The sequence below is a fragment of the Hyperoodon ampullatus genome (genome assembly GCF_949752795.1).
Source record: "Hyperoodon ampullatus genome assembly, chromosome: 9".
NCBI lineage: Eukaryota > Metazoa > Chordata > Mammalia > Artiodactyla > Ziphiidae > Hyperoodon > Hyperoodon ampullatus.
Window position 1 is genome coordinate 61,553,489 of NC_136922.1, and position 15,941 is coordinate 61,569,429.

General features: G+C 41.8%; 1 protein-coding gene across 1 annotated transcript in view; it reads right to left on the reverse strand.

Annotated features, from left to right (window-relative positions):
* Positions 1–15,735: 15,735 nt before the first annotated feature.
* CPVL (carboxypeptidase vitellogenic like) overlaps positions 15,736–15,941 on the reverse strand; it is a gene marked incomplete at both ends in the record, with an annotated part of 97,442 nt that continues 97,236 nt past the window's right edge. Inside the window, 2 exon segments of the mRNA XM_079711132.1 lie at positions 15,736–15,828; positions 15,832–15,840. Of these exon segments, the coding sequence (XP_079567258.1) occupies positions 15,736–15,828; positions 15,832–15,840 (102 nt within the window).

The window sequence follows — 15,941 nt, forward strand, 5'->3', positions numbered from 1 at the left end:
TAGATAACATAGGTTCTTTCTGAGTGTATTGTTCAAAGCAACATTTGAGTAATCCACAAAGCTGCCAAGTTTTGTGTGGGGACCAGAGCAAAAAAAGCCTCCCTAGCAGTGTTTCTCAACATCAGCAGTGTTGACATTTGGGGGACAAACAATTCTTCAATGTGGGAGGCTATTTGCGAATTGTAGGATGTTGTTTAGCAGCATCCCTGGCCTCTACGCCCGGTTGTGACATCCAGAAATCTCTACAGACATCGCCAGATATCCTTGGGGGAGCAAAACTGCCTTCACTTGAGAATCCCTGGCCTACAGCATGTCTAGGTAAGCCTCGAGGTGAGTAAAGCACTGGCTGACACTTAACTGCAACCTCATGAGAGACCCCGAGCCAGATCTTTCTAACTAAGCTATTCCTGGATTCCTGACTCTCAGAAACCATGAGAGATAATGAATGCTTGTTGCTAAGTTTGGAGATAATTTGTTTTGCAGCAATACACTGATCCCAAGCCATACGGCTGGCATACACAGCAGCAACTGTCATCCAGTGTAGGTAGCGTACACCAGACTGGAGTTGAGCAGGTCCTGAATGTACAGGTGAGCTCCATGAGCAGGCAGCTCCTTCTCCCATAGTATCTCCTCTTGCTGCACTGTAAGTCTCCCTCAACCCACACCTTTGTCCTTTGGGGATGGACAGATGGTGGAGGAAGAAACTGTTTGGACCAGGTTCACAGATGGTCCCTTACAATTTGAAGGCATCAGATAGATGTGGACTGTAGAAGCATTATAGCCCAAAGCAGGAATGGGGTTAGAGAAGTTCTCTCTAGGCTGAACCCTGAGCAGTTGTCCACTTTGTCTGGATGGAGAGATGGCCAGAGTAGGGGTATATGCCAATTCGTGTGTGACTAGTGGTTTGGTATATTGGTGGCACAGGAGTCTGAGGAAGACGTTTGCAGATGATAATCTCTAAATATGGGCACCCTCATGTGTGAATGCTCACCGTAGGGCATCTGGGATGTGGCTCTCAGTAACCAATTGGACGGGATGCCCATTTTGTGGAATGTCAGGCAGCCCCTTTCCCAGCCACCCTGAGGCTTGCTCAGTAGGCTCATGTAGGATGTGGCCATTGTGGCAGGAAGCCAAGTCACGTGTGGGCTCAACAATATGGACTTCCCCTCCGCAAGGCTGCTCTGGCTATTGTCACTGCTGGATGCCTAAGCTACTGACAGCAGAGACTAATGCTGAGCCCTGATGCAGCATCGTTCCCCAGGGGGACCAGCCAGCCACCTAGTAGCGAGTTTATTACATTGAACTCTTTCCATTATGGGAAAAAAAAAAAACGTTATTGGAATAGTCACACTCCTTAGAAAGGAAGGTTTAGGGCTTCCCTGGTGGCGCAGTGGTTGAGAGTCCGCCTGCCAATGCAGGGGACACGGGTTCGTGCCCCGGTCCGGGAAGATCCCACATGCCATGGAGCGGCTAGGCCCGTGAGCCATGGCCAATGGGCCTGCGCGTCCGGAGCCTGTGCTCCGCAACAGGAGAGACTACAACAGTGAGAGGCCCGCGTACCACAAAAAAAAAAAAAAAAAGAAAGGAAGGTTTAAATCATCTTGTCAGGAAGGAACCCCAAACAACTGAAGTGTTGGTTAAAGGCAAATGGAACATGGGATAGACACTGGAAGAAGCTCATGAACAATTATTATTCAACTATTATCATATCAATCAACTAGTTTTGTTACCGGTTACCAAAACAAGAACTATTGCAACTCTGCATTTTCTTCTTTGCTTGTTAAGCATAACACTGAGTGTTGCTGGTGGTTAAATTTACAATTTAGTCTTTAGGTTAAGGAATATCCAAGGTGCTATGGTGACTATAAAGAGAACTGACATCACCCAGAGCTCAATACAGTGGCTGAGGCTGCCTCCTTATAGCAGTGCCACTCTGTGTTACCCCCCTTTTGGGGAGAGTGAGCCTACATTCATTTATATGACGTGGAAGTATGACGTTGGATGGATACAATGGAATGTGTGGATCTGAGTAGCAAAAGAATGGATATACCAGATTGTGTCTCTTGGCTGTTAGGTTCGAATTCATCCTTCTAGATACTCTCCATCCCCTTTTCCAGACTCACTCATCTGGCCAATTTCATGTTAGGTTCTTCCAATGGGAGGCATAGGTAGTAGGTCCCATTGTGCGAGAAAGAGATTAATCATTTCCCCGGCTACTGGCAGCAGCAAGATTGTGCAGCTGGGCTTGACCTCTTGTACTACAAGCTCCACAAGCCTGGGGGTGGTTTCAGCAACATTGGCAGTAAGTAGCCACTCATAGGATCCAGCCGAGGGACAGTGGCAGCTTCCCATTCTTTAGGTTACAGCTGCCTTCCTTCTCTGCTCCTAGCCCTTCCAGCAGTTTTTAACCAGTTCCCTACACTGCAGCCTTCTCTGCTTGAAATATATACAGTGGTTTCTACTCTCCTGTTTGGACACCGAGTGCTACAGAGATCTTTCTGTATCAGAACAAAGTCAGCTTCCTCATTCTGTAGTTTAAAAAAAGAAAACAAAATGCATCATATTTATATAAGAAGACCCAGATAATGGATATTTAAGTTGCTCTCAATCTTCTTTCTTAATCAGTAAGGGCAATAAAGACATTTCCATTTTAGGAAAGTATTGTCAAGGCATATATTTGGCAATGTTTGTCTCTTCCTCAATCTGGAACGATACCTACTAAAGTTCTTATGCAGGGATCTAAATGGCTGTAATGAGATTCAACTAGACTGTAGAATCTAGAGTGTGTCCATCTGCAGCTAGTTATTTATTGCTTAATAAATATTCTAAAGTATTGTCCACATATATCCTAGTCTTATCTCTTCCAAATGAATTTCAAGCACCTTGAGGCTGGATCTTATATCACCTTTTGAATATGTTAATGGGGTGTGGGGAGAAGTTTCAGTAGTGCCTCTTCCCTTATGATTAATGTCATCTGAATGTGTCAACTGACTGGCAGTCTGGGAAGGGCCCTACATGCCTTCACGCGAATGGGGCTCAGGTTTTCTCTTGAGAAAGAAGCTGATGACGCAGCTAACACTGCCACATAGCGTTGTGGCTCAAATCGAGGTCCAGTTAATTTTATTATTGGTCTTACTCCAAATCCCTTTCCTGGAGGCAGTGCTCCTTAGAAACCATTTTCCCTTAGTTATAAAATATTTTAATTGATTTGTGGGCAGTGCTCTAATTCCGCCTGTGCGGCCTGTCCCCTTGGTCCACCTCAGGGCTGGAAGGCTGCCCAGCCCAGCACAATGCCCTCGTCCCCACGAGGCTGCCTCAGTCCCCATCTCAGCCATCTGATATTCTGCTTCCGCTGGACGAAAGAATGAAGGCCTCTTTAGCTCTTCGCTGACACCATCCTTCTACTCTGTTTTCTGATTGTATCTTCTTTAATTAAACAGCACTTCTGCTATCTTCTCATCTTTTAGGTATTCAGAGCATTCTGGCATTCTACTTCCAGCTCTTAGATTTATTTGAATTTTCTAAAATGGGAAAGGTTGGGTCCTGTTGACAGTTGCCATGCCAACTCCCAATCAGCCTTTTCCTTGGGAGGATTTTTCTTTAGCTGCTCTACACTTTCACAGCAACTTATAGTGTGACAGGAATCTTCAAACATTCACAAGCAACTTGGCCAATAGGGATGTGGGGCTGCAGCTCCTAAGATGAATATCCAGGCTCTTTCCACGAGGGTTCTACTTTTATAATCTTCAACATAATCCCTTTAAAGCAAGAATCCCTGGCAAATCTAAGCTGCTACGGTATGAAAATTCTAATTAAAGGCAACCATCAAAGCTGCTTTTGGTGGTAATGCTGTTATACTGTCAACCTCATTGTCAGTCAAATTAACAAAATACATTTTTAATAACCCAGCTAATGCAGTGAGAAATAAATAGCCAAGTCCATTTAACTCTCAGAAGCTTAAATGCTGTTAAATCACATTTCCTGTTTATGAGGCTGAATCTGAGAAGATATGCATTAATTATATTTCCAAATAGTCCAAAAAAATGATAAGGCATGCATGAAAAGGAAAATTTTAAAGTTTTTATATTTCAGTAATAATCACACATAACAATGATTTATGATCACTTCTACTACAGTTAACAAAATAGTTTATACTGAACATTTAATAGATTAAACAGCAGTTATCCAAGATAAATGGTCCATTGATATGCTCATTTTCTTGATAGCCACATCCACAGGCTAAGTCCACAACTGGATCACATCCACATTTCATGGTAATTGGTTTTAAAACTATCAAAACAGGAGGAACATGGAAATTCCATCCGCAAATCCTCAACGGCCCATTGGAGATCTCTTAATGCATGTGCTTTTCTTTTCATGGGAATTCCACATGCAAGTTGTGAAGCAGAGGAAGGTGCTATTAGAAGTACCAGGTCTGACATCAACACGAATTGGTTTTACCTCTTGCTGGTATGTATTCCCTATGCTCACGTTCAAAGAAAACCCAGAAAACTCTTAGATCTCCATCTGAATTTCAGTCAAAGGATTCAGTTCTGCCTCTTTCATCCCAGCCCAGTTTTCCTGTCAGGAGCACCACTGGTTTTCTCTTTAGCTGTCAGCACATTTGGAACAGATTTTTCTTTCTGGGAGAAGATTCTACAGCAGTCTAGATTTTAGTTTATAATTTCATTATAAACAAGAGAGACTTTTAAAGAGTCACTTCAGAATCACTGCACAGCTTCATCTGGGATTTGGCCAACAGTGTTAGAGTTCTATTAAATCAGCTTTCTTCTAACAGTGAAAAGAAGAGGTGGAAATTTCGTATTTTCTCAAATCCTCAACCGCTGCATCAAATAGCTAAGAATGATTAAAAATAAAACAACATGGAGTATTTTGGGACTATACATTCTACGTTTGTTTTGTTTCCCCAAAGATGAAGAGAATTGAGAAAATGTCATCTTAGCATATGTAACTTGAAATCTGTCCCTTCTACCCGAGCCTAGAATCCTCTTGTTAGGCGTAACATAGGGTGAGCAATATGTTGTTATTACAGACAGGGCTTAGCTTGTAGCTGACAAAGGAGTACTGCTATGACAGAAGATGGAATTTTTATTTGTAATGGAAGAAAGGGTTGACTTTCTAAATACCTAGTGGTAGATCGTAATTTTAAAGTAAGCTAGATAAAAATCTGTTTTAAGAGCCTTGTTGCTTCCTAAGAGAGAAACTAGAATTTCCCTTCTTAACCCCAAGACAGACAAACACTTCTGTTTCACACAAAACACCACAAATCAAATGATGGCCAGACTTTCAGTTTCCCATTAGAAAATACCTCGGTTCATTCAACAGTAAATATTAATGAACACTTGTGAAGTGCCAGCTACTCTATTAGAAGCTGTATGAGTACGGGGTTGAACACAAGAGACCAAAGTCCCTGTTTTTATAGAGCTCATGCAAGCTTCTCGTAAGGGCTTCTGGAGTGAATTGAAACATTAACAAAGCGTTGATATGATGAACAAACTAGATGTTCTTCACTAAATGGGTGAAGTCGCAAATGTGATAAGAATCATAAATTTTAAAATACTACATAAAGAACTTCTGTGACATTCTTTTCCTTTATGTAGCACCGAGGTCCCTGAATTTCTTCACTGTTGTGCTAATTGTAATGAACAGAACTTCTATATTCATTTGTCCTGTGCAAAGGGGTGTTTTCCGGAAATGATCTCGCTGAAGAGAAAAAAGTCTCTTTTCTGGGGAGATTCAGACATGGAGCTGTAAATGATTCTGGCAGGATGAGTGCTGAAGGGAGAGGATATTAGCAATTGGAAAATGGCTTTGTTGCCAGAGGCTACATATGAAGGCATTAGAAGCCACATGATAGAATTAGACAGAGGATCTGTACAGGTCTGGTTAAGCTCAAAATGTCTAACAAACCACCAGGAATTGATTGTAGGACAGCCTTAGAGCAGCCAAATGTACCTTTTATTATCTGTGAGAAGGGAGTCTTATTTTGTTTATTTATTTATTTATTTTTTGCGGTACGCGGGCCTCTCACTGTTGTGGCCTCTCCCGTTGCGGAGCACAGGCTCCGGACGTGCAGGCTCAGCAGCCATGGCTCACAGGCCCAGCCGCTCCGCGGCATGTGGGATCTTCCCAGACTGGGGCACGAACCCGTGTCCCCTGCGTTGGCAGGCGGACTCTCAACCACTGCGCCACCAGGGAAGCCCGGGAGTCTTATTTTGAAATCCAGAATTTTGGGAGAGTGATCATGACTGAAGTCCTAGATGCTTTGCTCTATTCCACCCATCCCGCTCCTCAGTTTTGGTACCCAGCTCCATCCCACCGTGCCTTCTCATTTGAAAGAGCTCCAACCTTGAACATCCCCATTGCTGAAAAAGGAAAGAGGAAGAGAAAGAGGAAGAAAGGAAATACTTCTCTGCTACTGCAAGTGATTTGAAGGTTTGGGACTGTGTTGGCTGATGCATAGCCGCTTCTGTCCTTAGACACATCCCAACCATCTGGTCACCTGGGCTCCCCCCTCCATCTGGCTCTAATCATCTCAGCCAAACTTAGGGTTGTTTGTTGGTGGTTGTGATTTTCTTTTCTTAAATTTCCCATTAATTTTGTCCTGCCTTAGTTTTGTTTTCCTTTTAGTAATGCAAGTCTTGAATAAATTGATTTGTTGCTCGTGGGCAAAAAAGTGGCTTCAACAACCAGCCCAAAACATCCTCAAGCTATAACAATGTTGATTCACCTGTAAAAATCTGCACTTACTCTACACAAACTTAATGGTGTCTTCCTTTTGGGCCATGAACACACCCATTATATTTCTCTGGGGGCTAAGAGGACACCTTAGCACAGGTCCTACAGTTCTTCCAGAAAGAGCTGTCCCGAAAGCAGTTGGAAGGATAGGAGGCTGCATCAGAGAAGAGCTTAGGCTTGATTTCTGTTAAGTCCTTTCTGATTTTTTTTAAACCCACGCACATGTTTATTTAAATAGCTGAAGAGTTTATAATCCTGAACATTGAAAATAAATACATTTTCTCTTAGGTGTTTTGACTTGGTTTGAGCTATGTTTCCTTGTGTTATGTGCCACATCTTCTTTATCCATTTCGTCTGTTGATGGACATTTAGGTTGCTTCCATGTCCTGGCTATTGTAAGTGGTGCTGCAATGAACACTGTGGTACATGACTCTTTTTGTTTTTGTTTTTGTTTTTTTTTTGCGGTACGTGGGCCTCTCACGGTTGCGGCCCCTCCTGTTGCGGAGCACAGGCTCCGGACGCGCAGGATCAGCGGCCATGGCTCACGGGCCAGGCCGCTCCACGGCACGTGGGATCCTCCCGGACCGGGGCACGAACCCGTGTCCCCTGCATCGGCAGGCAGACTCTCAACCACTGCGCCACCAGGGAAGCCCACATGACTCTTTTTGAATTATGGTTTTCTCAGGGTATATGCCCAGTATTGGGATTGCTGGGTCATATGGTAGTTCTATTTTTAGCATTTTAAGGAAACTCCATACTGTTCTCCATAGTGGCTGTATCAATTTACATTCCCACCAACAGTGCAGGAGCTCCCTCCACACCCTCTCCAGCGTTTATCGTTTGTAGACTTTTTGATGATGGCCATTCTGACCAGTGTGAGGTGATATCTCATTGTGGCTTTAACTTGCATTTCTTTAATGATTGGCACTAGTGTTTTTAAACCACCCGATTCCAGTTTTCATAACTGGGTGTATTCTAATAACTCAAGTTTAGTGAATTCTTTTTCTTGTCTTTGTAATGTTTCCAAATTGAATATGTGACTAACAACTCCTTTTACTCTACTTAAGCCCAGGGAGAAAAAATTCCACTGAAGAGTTGAAAATCCCAGAAAATTTGGAATTGGGGTTCAAAATCACATGCTCCCTGGGCTGGTGCATCTTTTTTACTCTCTGACCACCCAGCAAGGGAAGAATATGATCTAGAAGCAAAGCTACATGGAGTTTGGTTTATTTAAGAGGCCAAAAGAGAATTACATCTCTCAGTGCATAAGAAACTAGAACTCTTAAAGACCTTAGAACTAGAACTCTTAAATATTCTTAGAACCTCTTAGGTTCTAGGCTAGCAAATGTTAAGATTTTTCAGGAGTAGAAGGAGCCCATTCCAGGGAGCCGTGTCTTATTAGAGATCCCTTTCCCTCTGTCCCTCACAGCCCTACCCAGGAAAGTATATGCTGGTGAAATTTCACCCTGAACAAACAATTTACTAAACAAAATCCCTCTCCACTATTCCCTCTGTCCTGCTCAAGATCAGCTTCAATTTTCCAGTGCAACACCACTCCCAGTCTTTTTTTTTTTTGGATAGAATTGATGTATTTTTTTCACTTTTGTTTATTTTTGCCCCAAAGCTTTCGGCATTTCCCTCCAGTGAGTCACACTCTGGGACCATCTTAAAATGACCTCCTTACAGGATGTTTCTCTTCCCTGGGGAGATGGGAAATTGGTATAAGACAGTCTGTCCCAATATGTTACTGTATAGTGTGGGGGGATTTTAATAAAGAAATGCCGTTTCACATGCCACCAAAGCCACTTGATGGATCGACTTACAGGCAGATAGCCTTCTAAATCTTTCCCCAATTCTATAGAGACAAGATGGAAAACGAAAGCATGGTCGTTAGGGGTTTACTCAAATCAGTTGAATATGGGAATCAGTCCTTCTACTTTTTCCATCACAGAAGTTTAGAGTAGTTCTTTGAGAATTCAGATTTTGTAACAAAGTAATTGAACTATCAGGGGTGGGAGGATAGAAACAGGAGGAGAGAAGGCAGGGGTGCTCAGAGCCTCACCATTTCCCCCGCACACTTGCGCTCATGCTTTAGGCAAGGTCAATGCTACTCTTGACCTCTGGACCTCCAGCCTTCCTCCACCCCCCAGTTTGGAAAACTTCTCCTCCCCAGGAATAATTCATCACTCCCTATTCTCTGCTCTCAGAGCGCTTTGTACCTTCCTCTACGAAAGCACTTAGCACTCTGGGACTATGGTTATTGGTGCAGTGGTGACCCACCTTCCCTCTCCCATGCTCCCCTCTCCCCAGTTAGAGGGTCTCAGAGGCAGGGGAGTGTTGGCAAAAATTGTCTCTGTATCTTTAGCACCCAGAACAGGTCCTGTCACCTATGAGGTTTAATATGGAACATCCTAGTGCAGCCATGATGGCAGCCATGATGGGGCCAGGGATCCAAGAGAATTTCTATTCATAATGTTGATGTATCTGGTTTTCCTGTTCTCTTCCAACAATGCTCCCCCCTTCCCCCTCCACAATTCTGTCAGGCACTCACTTCCTTTCTCCCCTTGGATTCATGTAAGAAAATTTTAAGTATCAGCAAAGATGACTAGATGTACATGTGAGTCTTGATTATAAATATTCATTGGGAAATTAGGAAGATTAACAATGTGTATTCCCACTGTATGTCAGAATGTAGAGGTTGGCTTTACTCTTTCTACTGAGCTTTGACTTCTGCATATGGTGGACATTTTTTGGCTCTGGGCTGCCTGGCATCTGGGCTTCCTTTCTCCTAGTGACAACACCTTGTTTTGATTTTTTTCGGTGGGGCGGTAATTGTCTTCCCCCATTGGGTGCAGTCTTAGTGGTACTGAGTTCAAGGTAGCCCACACCCTCCCTTAGCCTGGGATGAGTTATCAGTGGTCACCACTGGTATGGTGTGGAGTTGGGGAGGGGATGTTTTTACTTAACTTTTGCAATGAACAATTTGCAAATTAAAGATTTAAGGAAAAGAGTAATATTGACCCAAAAGATCTGGCTAGATGCAACGAATTTTCCTGTTAAATCCGTTTGAACAGCAACCACAGGCCTGGCCTCTTCTACTCAACTGCAGAGCCCAGGGGAATGCAGACAGCCCACGTCACACTCCTGAAGTTGCCAAAAATCCCTTTAAAATGATCCAACAGATGTCCTTCCTTGGGGTCGAGCGGATATAAATCACAATGGTCTGCTTTCAGTTCCTAACTCGGTGTCTTAGGGGCAGCAAAATCAATCACTCTCAGGTTTGTTTTCTGAATGTTTTTTAAATCTTCCAAATTATAATAGCAATAACCATTACAGTATGCAAGAAAAGGTAATCTGAGCAGGTAGCTGTATTTCATCCCAGGGTACAAACTTCCTTTGGGATGGTGGAGTTGAATGGGTCCCCATCACTCATCTTTGCAGCTAGTCCCATGGACCAGAGAGCAACCCCGAAAGGGCTCAGCATGACGAATGAAATGGTTTTGGAACTTAGAACCAGGGGCTTACATGGCATAAATATCGATACGGCCATGCCCACATACCATCAGCAGTAAGAGGAGGGGTCTTGTCATTCACAGGAAGAAAGAAAGGGAATGCCAGACTTTCCCAGACAAATCAGGGCTCAAGTCAAGCAGTTTATTCCAGGATCTGTCTTTGGTTTCTGGCCTTATCTACCACGTTTCTGGTAGCATGAGAAAAGATGGCTCAAGAACTTCACATACATAAGTAATGAAATGAAAGCTCTTAGTACTTTCCAGAGAATCAGGATTCCAATTTAAACTAGTTCCTCTTGGGTGGAGCAGATACAACATCTAGTTTCCAATAATCTGGTGTATGTAATATTTAAAAATAAAGCCCATTTTTAATGCTGGTATACACTGTAACCCCAAATGGGGTCACCTGACACTTACCCATTGATGTCATCAGGTGAGAAAGAGCTTCAGGATCAGGAGGCAGGGTTCCTTCTCTGTGGAAAGAGGATGGAGTTTAAGGAGAGACACATGAGTTTGAATCTGGACTGGCTCTGCCATTGGCTCTAGGAACCTCAGGCAAGTCTCTCTGTATCAATGAACTTCCATGACCTCCTCTGTGAAATGGGAAAACCATCTACCCGGTGATGTCTTGGTGAACATCTGGCACATTTTAGGGGCTTAAAAAGAATAGCTGTTATTATTATTTCTGATTCACAGAATTAGGTGTCTACAGCTGAAATGAATCCCCAGGGAAGGCCTATGTCGCCTTGTGGTAACAACCTCTTAGAGGTCGAGGCTGGGCCTTCCAGACCTACTCATGGGCCTCCCAATAGACTTCCACTGCAACAGAAATGCTTTTCTGCCTCTTTACAATTGCAACCCAAAGGTCAAATCAAGTCACTCCCCCACCCTCCCAGCACAATGCAACGACAGCATTCAGCAAGCTCCCCCTGCCCTACTTTGTGCACAGCGGTGGTGGGGAGGGCAGGGCTAACACTGCTTCTCATTCCAGATTCTGCAGAACTCTACACTTCTCTGATCTCAGCAGACATGTGGCCAGAGTCTCCCTCTCTTACCTCCTCAAACCTCGCCTGTTCTTGAATTTTTAGCAGCATCTCCTCTCCACTGTCAGGCTGCCCAGGGAACCCAAACACTCTCCCTCTGGCCTTCTGCTGAGCAGACTTAGTGCATGGACCTATCCTCCGGGCTCTGCTTCCACAGAAACATGACCCAAAAGGCAGTTCTTTCTCTGAGATCCTGGGGCCAGGATTTTAATATTTACATATATAAGCACAAAATGGTATAAAAATCAAAATATACTTAAAAAATTGTCTCTTTCGCACCCATGCCCAGTAACACATTGTCGACACTTCCTCCCCCTACTGTTATTGGTTCCTTGTTTATCTTTCCAGAGGCACTCTATTCCTTATAAAACTTCTGTGTGTGTCTCTCTCTCCCTCCCTTATTTATTTATTTGTTTGATTTTATTTCCCTTCCTTCCTTTCTCCCTTCCTTTCTTATAAATGAAACATACTATATTTTTAGATGCCTTGTTTTTTTAACTTAACAAAATCAGTGTATAGTTTAAGGCCACTGTTAAATTTAGACTTTTTCTGTCTTCTCAGTGTTCTCCAAACCTTTATGCTATGTCACCCCTATCGTTAAAAAATTGCTGAAGGCATACCAAAATATGTATAATTATTCACTCATTTATAAAGTATAACCATGCCACTACTGTACTAATAACATTTATACTATGAAATATTAATTAAAATGGAGACTTTAAAATGATAAAGGATGAAAATTTAAATACTTAATTCTTAAAAATTGATTTTTAGTAGTACAAAATAGTTATACTTTCTAAAATACTACTGTTAGTATTTTTAATAGGAGCAATGTGTTGAATATGCTTTGTCATGTTTGAAAATCTTGGGTTACCCTTTTGTGATATAACATTCAAATGTCTGGTTATATGTTCAGTTTATTTTGACACTTGGTTTCCAAGTCCATAAGAGCTGAAAAAGACACATTCCAGAGATGTAGATCCAAATGGAAGCAATACCTCATTAGATGAGCTTTATTAACTTCCAACATGCATTTTTCAATCCCATCTTTTATGTAAAGACATTTGTTGAAATTTTTCCTAAGTTAAGGATTTTTTTTTTTTTTTGGTAACGCACACACAGTAAATGGAAACATTTCCAAACATCGGTTTTCAAAATGCTCTTGCCATAGATTAAATTTCTTTTGAAAAGAAATTACATTCTCACTAATTTTTAAAGTATCACTTCTACCTTGAAAGGGCAGATTATGTGTTTACTTTTTAAAAAAATGTCTGCTAGATGACATACTAACAACAGCCACTCACTCATCTGCAACCCTTGTCTTTTTGTCAAAGAAAGAAAGAATGCAGGACCCATTCTCAGGTTCTACAGCTCCTTTAAATACACTGCCCTGAGATAGCCCATGTGGTACAAGAGACTGACCTGGCCATTTCCCATCGCATGGCAAAGAGTTATAAAGATCCTACTATTTGAAGACTTTGTTTTTATGAAACGAACCACATTGATAACAACCTACAGGCATGTACATTGCAGTCACTGGCAGTATGCTGGACCCAGAAGCTTGAGAAGATGCCTCTCCTGTCCTCACTATAATTCCCCTTGTTTATATAAGTTGTCTGCTTGCAGTAACAGCAGTCATGTGACACTTTCTGCCTGTCTCTTGTCTGGACTAAGGGAGGGCACCTTAATGGACTGATGTATCTCATGGAGGATGCCTAGCCCACTGGGAGAGTCTCTCCACAAAGGACTCTCTCCAATTAAATTCAAAAATTTGCTTTTCTTTAGTCTCTGAACTACCCTACCCTCCCTTCTTTTAATGTAAAATACCTGCCAGATTCAGTCTCCATAGGACTGTAGCCTCAAGGGACTTGGCTAGGGTTGCTTTGGGAAGGCCTGGCAAGTCGTCCCCAACAGTCCCCACTGGCCTAGTGCCTGGGACAGGGAGATGATAAAAATGACAACATCTAAAACAATGACATCTACCACTTCCACTTATTGAGCTCTGATTTAGTGTTGATCCCTACTCTAAGTGTTCCATAAGAACAGTCCATTCTGTCTGTTCACTGTAGATGTTTTCTATGACACCTCCCTAAACGCCGAATTAGAGTTCTGAAACACTGCTCCCAGGGAAATCCAGGATTTGGTTCCTACTAGCCTTTGGTCACAACATTTTGGTCATCCAATCAAAACATAACCTTGTTTTATGTGTGTTAAAGAAACCTTATTTAACATATAGCGTTGCTTCAATAATATTGACCTCATAGCCAACAGCATATAACTCACGCCTGAACGAACCTTATCTAACACACATCTTTTCCCCCATAAGGCACATCACAGCCTTCTTGTGCTCAAGAACACTAGACGGCACTTCAGCACTATGCTTGGGAGTCCTTTTAAATAGCAAAGTTACCAATAAAAGCACAAAGATGCAGAAAATGTGGCACTAAGTAGACTGCCAAAAGGATGCTTGTTTACATTAGGAGAGCTGGAACAAGAAGGCAGTGTTGCCTCGTTTGACCTCAGCTGAGAATGTGCACATTGGGTAACTCAAATTCGTCATCACTCTGTGCATGCTCACAAATGACCACAAAGCGAGCAAGTATTGATTTGGGGATTACAAATCAATTTTAATCAGTAGGGGATGCAAATATGGAATCCACTAATAATGAGGCTTGACTATATCATCTCATGGTTCCTTGGTGAAACAGTCACTATGACAATGATATATGAGCTGGAAGGAACCTCAGAAATCTCTTCTGGCTATCTTCTTTGAGACTTTGGGAGGCTAGTACAGTGAGATGACTTATCCAAAACATCCAGTGCATGTGTGACACACCTGGGACTAAATCCCAGGTCTCCCAGCCACAGTTGGTGCTCTTTCCACTACATATTATTGGGACCAAATGCAACTATTTAACTTGCAGGTGGGGCTATATGCAAAGCTTTGTGCACACTTCCCCCAGTTTATTCTCTGCAATAATTAAAATTTGCTTTTGATCAGAATGTTCAATTTGAGGTCTCACAGTATATGGGCACAATGAACAACATGTATTAATAAAAAAAAAAAAAAAAAGGAGGGCTTCCCTGATGGTGCACTGGTTGAGAGTCCGCCTGCCGATGCAGGGGACATGGGTTCGTGCCCCCGTCCGGTAGGATCCCACATGCCGCGGAGCGGCTGGGCCCGTAAGCCATGGCCGCTGAGCCTGTGCATCCGGAGCCTGTGCTCCGCAACGGGAGAGGCCACAACAGTGAGAGGCCCGCGTACCGCAAAAAAAAAAAAAAAAAAAAAAAAGGAAAATCTCAACCCTGAATGAAATCAGGCACAAAATGAGAAATTAAAAGAACTCAATAAAATATCTTCAGCAAGAGGCTTTGACTTTTTAAATTTAGTTCCCCAGTGAGCCAATTCATAGATGGGTAATATGAGGGGGAAATGATGTGGAAAAAGCCAAATGTGCTGTAGAATTAGAGATGTGAGCATGTGATGCATAAATAGGAAAGATGTGCCGAGATGTGATATTTTAGTTGGAAAATTACTCATGTATGCATATTTATAAATGTATATATTTTGATGCAAGATGATCTCAAATTTTTTTGATATTCCAACAATTATTATACAAAAATAGGTTATTCTTTATTTGGCTAAAAAAAGTACAGAATTTAAAACCCAACTTAAAAATGGCTCATAACTAATGTGGCCTGCAGGCTGTTTGATAAATGCGTATATTTCAAATGAACCGACGAACTAAAAAAAAAAAAACAAAAAGGAGAAAGAAAGAAAAGGCCAAGATTTAGTATGTTCTCTGATTAAGATCCTCTGCTTATCGTCAATCAGTACATCATTTCTTTTACATATAAGATTTCTAATTCAAAGAATTCCAAGCTACCTTTCTTGCTAAGACTTTCTACATTCCAAAGTCTCTTCCTCACCACTATTATAAGGTCACCCATTCCTTTGGAATGATGTCAGATGTTCTTACCTGATATTTACCAAATCCCTTCAGATGCACGGTATGATAAACTTTTCTGTTATTTATACAACAAGATGTAGTTACAACTTTATTCATTTACTGCACTTTTCACATCATTTTAGAAGGAATTTAAAATTCCTATTCAAGGCCCCAACATCCCATTTATTTATCCATTTCCATCTGAATCGGTGTCTCAGAATCCATCCTTTTCCATCCTCTAAGTTAAAAGATGTTAATTCTAACTCACGCACAGCATCTTCTTACAGTTAATTTTGTAGTGATCCTCCAAAACAGAACCTCACTTGTTTCAAGGATAATTTTTATTGATGAGAAACATTTTGCAGATTTAAAAAGATAATTTTCTTATTTATGTGACATTTTCTGTTTTGAAAATTTTCTTTTCAAAGATTAAAATCCCTGACGTTCTCTTTTAGGAAAGTAGCTGATCCATCAATAAGGATCCCATCCTCTTTCAAAAATGAATCGATTAATCATGTCAAAAGATCTCAAAGGCTGATCATAGGGCAAAATGTGGCCTCCACCTCAAACAAATACCTTAAAGAAGAAATACAGAAGAAAAACTGAAATTTAGAGAATCGGATATTCCAGATAAATGGAAAGTTTTAATTTGGATTAAAGTAGTCTTAAAGCTTACA